At 35.9% G+C, this 10,184-nt stretch overlaps 1 protein-coding gene across 9 annotated transcripts; it reads left to right on the plus strand.

The window, feature by feature from the left end:
* The first annotated feature begins 1,321 nt into the window (after positions 1-1,321).
* Positions 1,322-9,746, plus strand: LOC104595399 (rac-like GTP-binding protein 3). 9 transcript variants are annotated; one of them, XM_088902188.1, is made up of 10 exons: positions 1,339-1,713; positions 1,847-2,043; positions 2,432-2,778; positions 3,023-3,110; positions 3,303-3,412; positions 3,516-3,579; positions 5,868-5,950; positions 6,063-6,128; positions 7,509-7,609; positions 8,557-9,330. In XM_088902188.1, the coding sequence occupies exons 3-10, from the start codon at positions 2,674-2,676 to the stop codon at positions 8,765-8,767; spliced, it is 828 nt and encodes a 275-aa protein (XP_088758314.1). In that variant the 5' UTR covers positions 1,339-1,713; positions 1,847-2,043; positions 2,432-2,673; the 3' UTR covers positions 8,768-9,330. The 9 variants fall into 9 exon arrangements, with proteins under 9 accessions (XP_088758318.1, XP_088758317.1, XP_088758314.1 ...); XM_088902193.1 differs by lacking the exons at positions 1,339-1,713; positions 8,557-9,330 and adding exons at positions 9,363-9,443; positions 9,668-9,746 and having other exon boundaries at positions 2,028-2,043; XM_088902191.1 differs by having other exon boundaries at positions 1,330-2,043; positions 2,714-2,778; positions 8,557-9,336.
* Positions 9,747-10,184: the final 438 nt, after the last annotated feature.

Here is a 10,184-nt window from a genome sequence, read left to right on the forward strand (position 1 = left end):
AAGAAAACGTAAGAAAACGAAGGGAAAAATAAAAAACCCTTTAAATCTTGTATAAATTTCCTCACTTTTCCATCCTTTTCCCTACCTTTTCCTTTCAAACCAAATATATCCTTAATGTCTCTCTTTGTTTCTCTCTCTCTCACTTTCATTATATTACTTCCCGTAATAGTTGGCCCACTAAAGCCATCTAATAATTTCACACAGATTGTACTCATGATTACTACTCGTGACTCGTGAGGTATGTGCATGTGAATACTACTACTACTATAATAATATCATTTTTATATCGTGTCGTATAAATACATCATACACCAAACATCTAAAATCAACGTATCATTCAAAATGGGTTAAAAAACGGGGCTCCGTGCACCTAAAATAAATCCCTCCCACGCAGAATGTTCCAGGTACATGGTATCATGGTATACAAGACGGTGTCCTTAATCCATTCTTGACTCGGCCGGTTTGTCGGCCACCTCAACTTAACCCACTATGTTGTGTTATACAAAACCATTGATTTGGGTCATGTTTGGCACGTTTTTTCGTGCAGTCATTTAATTATTTACAAGTCGGCAAACTAAACTGTGGTCTTTTAATACTAGTTGTCAAAAGTTGGTGCACCGAAAAAATACGATATACCCATTTTAGACTGATTTCCGATGGCTCCAATTAAAACTTTTCACGTCTTTCTCATTTTGGGGGTTTTTGGAACTGTGATTGTTTTTTAAAAAAACGGTGCCATGTTAGATCTATATAAGCTTTTAATGTATCTCACTGTTTGGTTCAGCTTATTATTAAAAAATTAAATGTATCAAATACATGAATTTCATGCACCGGTAAACCGTTTCTTTCAATGGTTGACTGATATATATCTTATGTGGTGCTTATCTATCAGTACAGACATACAAAACGGTGATAAAAATCTCATTACCAAATAGTATAATATTATTTACTGCCTATATAACAAAAATATATATATATATATATATATATATATATATTTTTAAACGGAACTTAAAAGCATATACATTTTTTCTTAAAAATCGACCCCAAAAAACACCCACGCCAAACTCCATGTTTATTCTCAGGTACAGAAAGATGAATGGAAAGATGAGCGATAGCCCAACTAGGTTCAGACCATTCAATGAATCTTTTAACTGTCAGAGCTACCATAACATCATCCCAAAAAGACTCTCTAAACGGCCCCATATCAACAACCTGTCTCCCACATGATTGAACTGTTTGAACCATTTGATTGTTTCAGTGGATTATTGATTTGGGTTCAAATATGATATGATTTGTATTATTTTATTTTTCTTAAGTCTGGATCTGCTAATGGCATTAGGGACTTAGGGTGTGCGTGTGTCCATTGCTGGATACCCAATACGGACATGCCATCTGTACCGTATTCATGTATTCCTCTTTCGTCTCAGGACACAACTGCCCTTTCATCCCTTCTTCCTTTCTTGCAAGAAAAAACCGTCTTTCTTTGTCTGCCTCTCTTTCATTATCTTCGCCACTCACAACTCGATTGACTAGAGTATGTGGGGTTTCTTTCCGGTGAATACGTTAGGAACGATGCGAGTCTTCAAGATTCACAGTATTTGCTTTTCAGTGGATTTGGACACTGGCTGGGAGGAGGATTCTTCTTTGCTGTAGACAGTAGATTCGTGTGGAATTAAACTGTTTTTCGGAGAAACTATAATAAATCTCAGGGTGTTTTGCTTGAACAGCATTTGGTTCTTGACATTTTCTCCATTTAATTCGTTTGATCTTCAATAAGTTTGTGCATTTCATTCAGTGGATTGCTTGAAATTTGGTATTGGTTTTGGGCCATTTTCTCTTACAGATCGATCAGGTTTCATCCAGGAGCCTTAACAAAAGACATGTTGCGGTGCAAGATGAATCCCTCTTCTCCAACCTTCCTGTATTTCTCTATTTATATTAGGCCACGGTATCGCCATTCCAAAGGAGGGAACCCTTCGGTGGTGAAGTTGCAGAGCTACAATGAAGGAGGATGATGATGCACAACGCACAAAGAAATGGGTAAGCAACATGGGACAGAATCCTATTCCTAACTTCCCAATCGGTCTTCTCTTACACGTGTGAATATCGTTACACGAACTAGGTACAGGTGTCATGTCCATATTGGGTAACCAGCAACGTTTTTTTTTTGGTAATCGCCAGCAACGTTTACTCGCAGATAAAAAAGTCGTCGAATGGATTGTAATTTGTAAATTTGTAGTAGTGTTCTGGTCAATTATAGTTGTCTAGATACATTTTATCTGCTCTCTCTCTCTCCCCCATCTCTCTAATACCCAAAAGAAAAAAGAAAAAATTATATTTAATTTATCTACTCTTCAAGTCTCAATTGGGCTTTGATATCCACTGCTCCAAAGAAAACTCCCATCACTCTCTCTGATACTCTCAGCAGGTTTTATTAAATGCAGGTCCACCCTTCAATTCAAACAAGTAAAACCTTAAATATGTATGTCCCATACTGTAAAGAAAAGAAGATGTATTGTACTACTACAGACATAGATTGAGGGTGTGTATCATGTGACGTGATCTACCTCTGTTTCCTCCCTTCTTGAAAAGCAAGAAACCAACTAACCCACCCACCGTTTGCTTTTGTCGTCTATATTTTCCTTTTCTTCATGCAATTCCCTTTCTTCAATGGCATCAAGCGCATCAAGATTCATCAAATGTGTTACAGTTGGAGATGGGGCTGTTGGGAAAACCTGCATGCTTATCTGCTACACAAGTAACAAATTCCCTACCGTAAGTCTCTTCTTTATCTCAAGAATCCATCTGGGTTATACAGGCTTTTGTTTTTCTGGATCCGTTATGTATTCTTTTAACTAATTTAGGCTGACACATACTGCAATTATTTATGTATTTTGTTGTTTTATGCTGTGTATATCATGTTTGTACATTTTTTTTTTCCTTTTCTCCCAAGTGATTAATTCTTCTAGGTGTTTTTCTCAGTTTTGTTCTATTTCTCTGACAATGATGGTTTCTATAGGACTATATACCAACGGTTTTCGATAATTTCAGCGCCAATGTGGTCATCGAAGGAACTACTGTCAATTTGGGCCTCTGGGATACTGCTGGTAAATTCTGGCAACATTTTGAACAATTTTGGCTTCAAAGTTTTTTATTTTCAATTTATTCTTAAGCTTCAAATTTGATTTACTTCCTGAAGCCTTGCTTAATTGGGTATATCTAATCTCTATATTGTTATGCATATGTATTTTAATGCTTTTGGTTTGCGCTCATGAAGAAAATATCACTTCTGTTGTCAGGGCAAGAGGATTATAATAGATTAAGGCCCTTGAGCTACAGAGGAGCGGATGTGTTTGTCTTAGCATTCTCTCTGGTTAGCCGTGCAAGCTATGAGAATGTACTCAAAAAGGTGCACATTCCCGAGAACTATGTTTCTATCCCTTGATACTTAGATCATTAGATGAGCTTTTCTCATATATATAGCTTCTTCTGAGAGATGATTCCTTGGCCAGTGGATCCCAGAACTGCAACATTTTGCTCCTGGAGTTCCAGTTGTTCTTGCCGGCACTAAATTGGGTAAGATAGGACTTAAATATGCGGACTACAAATGTTTCTTACCACCCTCTTATACAAGTCTATATATTTTTCATCTCTGGTTTCTGATTAACTTCATGGTTATCTGCTATACTTGATTGCTCTTTGTGCCTTCTGCAGTTTCTTGTTATTTCTTGATCAGCATTGGCAAGGATTGAGTTTGCTATAATGAACTGGAACTTAACATTGTTGAGTTGTCATTTGAAATCTTCACAAATTGGCTAGATCTCAGCTATTATTATTCATTATTATTAACACCATGATCCATATCATTCTTTACTGTTAAATAAATGCAATGACCACCTAATAAACTTTGCAAAAATGAGATTGAATAGAAATTTTCCATTAGGAATCAGAATGGCTAGGGCATAGAAATGGGCATTATTCTTCTTTTCATTTTTATACATATTAGAACATTCCAGCTTTGTAGGAATTCAAATATGATCAATATTAGGATTCAAAGAAAAAATGATTCCATGCCAGAATGTTTATAATCAGGGAACCTTAGTATAGAAGTATTTTTGGTACATTGATCATTAGAGCAATTTAGTGATGCATCAGTTCTTTTTTCCCTTTTCCTTTCTAATAGATATAATTGTTCCAATTTTAGTTCAGTCTCTTGAAAAAAATACCCAGGTTCTAGAGGCTTTGTTGGATTAAACCTCTTTTCTTTGATCTAGGGATTAATGGAAAGCATCACTATTGAAGAGAATACTTACCCATATTTTTTTTTTCAGATTTTTGTATTCTACAACCATCTGTATTAGACTCAAGATCTACTAATCATTGCAGCCATACATCTGAAGCTAATGGCAGTATACCCTTTTCACTGCCATCTTATTGCTTACAGCTGGGTTGCCATGTTATCAAAAGTCTACCTCATATTAACTAGCATAGCCTTCGGTAAGGTGGAGGATTAGAGTCATCCCAAAAGCTAACGACTTACCTATGCCCACCACAAAGGGGGCAGGATGGGCCACTCAGGCATCTTCAATTTCCTTTATGCATAGGATGACATTGGGTGCATTATCTCCCTTGGTTTTCTATAACTGTTTCTGAAATTACATTTATATATGCCATGATACTATCTACTAGGTTGCATCTTGTCTAACTTATTTATGATGACCATTTGCAACTATATAAAGAGCAACAAAGGTTGCATCCAATAAAACAATAATACATCCATGCTGCCAAGACGAATGAATTGGCGAAATAGAATTCATGTAGCCAACCCCATATAGTTAGGACCAGGGGTGTGCAACTTGGACAGGACCGACCCAACCCATAATTTTACATGGGTTGGGCTTGGATTTTCGGTCCTTGGGCTGGGCCTGGCCCCAAAAGTTCGGGCTCTTATATTTTTTGTGCTAGGCTCGGGCCTAACCTTTAGGCAACCCAAACCCGTCCTGAGCCCGGCTTGACCTGACTTCATACATGCATATTTACATGCTTTTTTTGGTAAACCAAACATATATGCATACATGCATGCATATACACATAGATTTATGTTAATTTTTAGTGTGGGCTGATTGACCAACCCAATCCCAACCCAGGCCCGAGCTCAACCTGAGTGCATGAAATTTTAGTACAGGCTGGGCTTGGGTTGGACAGTTTGGGTGTGAGCTCGGTCTTGGGCCTTACGTTCAATTCTTAGGGTTGGGCTTGGGTTGAGCTCAAATCCGGCCCAGCCCGCCTGACTTGCTCTCCTAGTTAGGACAAGGATTAGATGATGATACTAAAGAGTAATAAAGGTTGCATCCAATAAAACAATAATGCACCCTTGTATCTCTGTTGCTATACATACATGCTTGTGTAAGTCCTTGATCAAGAATATAAGAACTTCCAATAATCATCATACCCACAGTTTGGAATTTGATACAAATTAAAATTCTCTAGATCGTTGTTGTCTGAAAATTGACTCTCAGACTCATTTAGCCTGATCTGAACAAATTTGCAACACCAGTCAACATCAAAAAACAGTTTTGGCATTGTAAATTCCTTTTAGGCTATATCTGCAGGAGCAATATAGAGGTTGTCCAATGTATGCAGTATGCCGTTCTTTTGTGTAACTGAACAAGGCAACTGATTGATCCAGTGTATAGCATCTTTGGGTGGATGGTATAAGAAAATAATAGTAGTAGAACATAAGATCCTGAAGCTTATATGATGTTTATATGTTAAGTACTGTGTTGGATATGTTTCCCTTGTTTCTCACTGTGCTGTGTAGGATAAACTTATGTTGTTGTCCTATGTCTTCTATGGACTTACAGTATACAATGGATTCTCAGATCTTCGTGAAGACAGGCACTATTTGGCTGATCATCCTGGATTGGTGCCTATAACCACTGCACAGGTATAATTTCTTTCCATGTAGAGTATGGCCATCTTGTTATATATTAGTCCTTTGCTCTGGAAGATTGAAATATGTTTTCTTGGTAATTGTAGTTTATTGTTGTTATTCTCAGGGAGAGGAACTCCGGAAACAGATAGGTGCTGCTTATTACATTGAGTGCAGCTCAAAAACTCAGCAGGTACTGATAAAACAAGTTCTTACTTTTGCAGCCTAATCTGTTCCTTAATTTTATATTGCTGTTATTATAAAGACAAGCTACATCATGGAATTGCAACATAGTATTAATTCCCATGGGGGGGACCAATAGACAGATCTAGCATGAGAGAACCCCTATGTAGCCACATCAGATATTTGTAACTGTCTAATCTTTAACATTATTCTTTTGTCTGGACGAGATGGAATTTACTGGAAAAGTAGTGCATTAAAAAATGAATCAAAACATGAAGGTAAATATTTATTATTTGTAGCATAATGGAAGGCTAAGGTATTCCAAAGTATATAACAGCTTTTTGTTATCTAAGATCCCTGAAATGAGAATCCCCATTTCTTTTTCTTTGTAGTTTTCCTGGAGATTTTTGGTGTCTCAGTACAGGGAATCTGAGAGCTCAAAAAACTTTAGTTATGCATCACAAGTCAAATTCAATGATATTACACTCCACACTGTGGTCTAGAAAATCCTTGGATCTTTTTTATCCTCCTAAGTTCCAGAAGCTAAATTGGAGCTTTTCAGGAGATGAGATATAAAAGGGGGCATATTCAATTTTTGGTTGCACAAAGAGGTTTTCAGTTTCATAGAAATCTTTCAAACTTTTGACATTTCATTCTGGTTTTGACTGCCATTGAAATGAGATATACAACTCAATATATACAGAGATCTAAGAGAAATGGGAAAGGTTTTAGAAATTTAGATTAGAAAGGAAGAAATAGGAAGTAATTGATTGAGAGAAAAAATGTGGACAAAAATAGATAAAATAGGAAAGAATATAAAATCTTTTCTTATATAACAGATTTTTTTTCCTTGCATCTTGTCTGAAATTTTGAAATTCCTACAGTTTCTTTTTCTTAAAAAAATCATTTTGAAGGAGGCCAAAACCTATATCCAAACCAAAATTGACTACTTTGGTTGCAGATCATGATTACAAGTAGATCCATCAGAGTTAAGGCTCAATACCCATATGCTTTTTCCTAAGATGTCCAATTTTGATTCTTATGAATAATCTTGAAAAGGGCTCTTGAGTTTGAGATGATGCCCCCATTATTTGGACTTTTTCTCCTTGGAATGTTTACCATACTTCTCATGTAAGTCAAAAAGAATAGTTATTTAGGATGGTTAAGAATGTCCAATTTGGTAGTTTTTTTGTTTAATAGGTGGGCATTTTGTTGGCATTTTGATATATATATATATATATATATGTGTGTGTGTGTGTGTGTGTGTGTGTGTGTGTGTGTGTGGTTTCATCAGAAATGCGTTTTAAGCTTCTTCAATGGATAAAGTTGCAGAGAGATATTCTATCTGCATCTGTAGGCTAATATTTCTATACAATATTCTGATGTGCAGAATGTAAAAGCAGTTTTCGATGCTGCAATCAAGGTAGTTATTAAGCCACCGCAAAAACAGAAGGAGAAGAAAAGAAAACCACAACAAGGATGTTCACTTTTGTAAGTATATTGATTTTCTTAAAACCTCTAGAAAGTTTGCTTTTTTAGAGGTAATGTTTCACATATTTCATGCAATCTCTATAGAATATCTCATGTGCATTTAAAGTTGCCTCAAGCATAATATGTTTAACTAGAAGGCTGAACGGTCATGAAGTCACTTTTAGTTGTTCTTAGTAAGGATTTACAAGTTCCAAATATGATTCAAACATATTACTTTACTGACCTGTAACATACATCAGTAGATACCTCAGAGTATATATCCTGAGAAAATTCAAGCTGTTAACCAGGTGCAATGTTGCACTCTGGCTGGTGTCATGCGGTTATCAAAGGAAGATCCAACAGACCTTCCCCTACTTCTGTTTTTCACTTTTATAAAACATTTTGCCCTTACAGAGATAATGGGAACATCTTTATAGGCCTGGAGTTGTAGTCAACAGGAGGAGAAATCTCTCTCTCTCTCTCCAATCAACCCTGGATCAAAGGGAAAGTGTGGTTATGTTTCTATTCATGGCTCAAGGCGATCTAATCCCCTTCTTGGCACTCTCCCACTGGATACAAGAGAAACAGGCTACACTATGACCTATGTCACCACTCCATTCAACATATTAAAACATTCCCAAACCACCCTTGTGAATCTAACTGGTATGCTCTTCTTGCTGTCGTGCAATGCATCCCTGAAACCCCTATAGGAATCAGATTAAATTGGAAAGTCTCTAACTGAAAATTAGGCATGTTTGTGATAAATGCTATTATCACAAAAGGCTTTCTTGTATGAATGAGTGATACACATAATTGATGCCTTTATCCTGTTATTAAGCTCCATGTTCCTACCATTCAGTTGAGCACACTAGTACACCATTTGAAGTAGTTTCCTGTAAAAGTTAATGGGAAAATAGTGCTTTTGAAAATTGTTTGTTTAATCATCACATTGCTTCCACCTTGTGCAGCAAATTGTTTATTGCAAATAAGATGTGGAAAAGAGGCCCTAGGCTTGATCTACAAGACATCTATCCACATCCACAGTTTATGCAGCGTATCCTATGCGACATAAGCCTGACTTGTGGGATTAGTTTTAGTCTTGGAAGAAGAACCAAGAGGAACATAAGGTTAAAAAAAAATTTATGTTCATATTGGCAACATTGTGTTAGCAACAGTTAGGCAACTCTCCTTTCTGGATTGTAAAACCAAAATGGATAAGTAAATGTTGAATAAGAGAGATAATAAACTCTATTTCAACCTTGATTTGGTAGTTGACAACAGAAGATTAGAATCCCCTACTTGGCAAAGAGCTTTTTTGTTCACTCACTACCTTCATCTAATAAATTTTGTACTTTGTCTTTTGGTGGGGATTCATCAGTTGTTATTTGAGTAAAATAATCTCCCAAGAAATGTGTCTCCTTGTTCTCATTTTGTTGTAATTCTTACATAGTTTTCATTTATTTGAGTGTAAAAATAATTGAGGAAACTATCTGAATTGCCCAAGTTGATTTTTACTAATCATTAACCCTTAATTCGTCCATTAAACCAAATTTTATGTTCTGATGTTGTCTTACTGTATCTTACATTCACACATATAAATCTACATATGCATGCATATGTAGACCTATGCATATATCTGGTTATATATGTGTATTATAGATAAGCTACCTAAAAGGTACTTGATATATGTCATTTTGTAGCATTTTCTTCTCTTTCTTTTATTTTAATTTTTAATATTCTCCTGTTAAAGCAAGTCTTATGGCTCCAATTACAGGAACGTCTTTTCTGGGTGGAGGTTTACATGCTTCAATTGAAGTTCATCTTTCTTGCCAACGTTTTAGCAAATAGTCACATGGTCTGTTACCTTACATTGCTTTCTGAAATTTCTCCACTATGTGTTGTTAATGCTCCCAGATTACCATGATCGTGATTCTACATGCATTTATTCTGATAGAAATGAACATTCTTACCTCAACAAACTCACACACAGTGATTGGTTAATATTTCTCATATTTATGTTCCTACTGCTGGAGTAAAAAGGGATGGTGCCTCTGACACCTAACTTACTTGTTTCTGCAGTGTAAAACGATGGAGTGTTTTTTAATACTTCCTTTTGTATATCTTTTAACAATGAGAAATACATTACAAGTTTGTGTTATATGAATTTTTAATTGCAATACAGTATTTAAAACAACAGAAAAAGGATGTTCGATTAGCATTTTGACCTTTACTGTCTGTGTATTGTGTAGTGTAAAGATACGGATTTTGACCTTACACGTTTGTCTTCCATTAACTTGTGTAACTACAGTTTTGGAATTATTATTGTTTCAAGTGCCCTCTCATGTTACCAAGTGAAGTGCATTACAAGTTTGTCTTCTATTAACTTACATAATTAAAGTTTGGAATTACTATTGTTTCAAGCGCCCTGTCATGTTACCAAGTGGGACCACAACAAAAAATGATCCATCCATGCAATACTTAAAACGTTTTTCCTTGAAAGGCTAACAAGTGCATTTTTGGTAACTTCTTCAGTAGGAATTTATCTTGTCTGAGCCTGTCGAAGATTTGATCACAAGTACAAAAGGACAATAATATT

The sequence above is a fragment of the Nelumbo nucifera genome, chromosome 3 (genome assembly GCF_055504915.1).
Source record: "Nelumbo nucifera cultivar China Antique chromosome 3, China Antique-T2T, whole genome shotgun sequence".
NCBI classification, from domain to species: domain Eukaryota; kingdom Viridiplantae; phylum Streptophyta; class Magnoliopsida; order Proteales; family Nelumbonaceae; genus Nelumbo; species Nelumbo nucifera.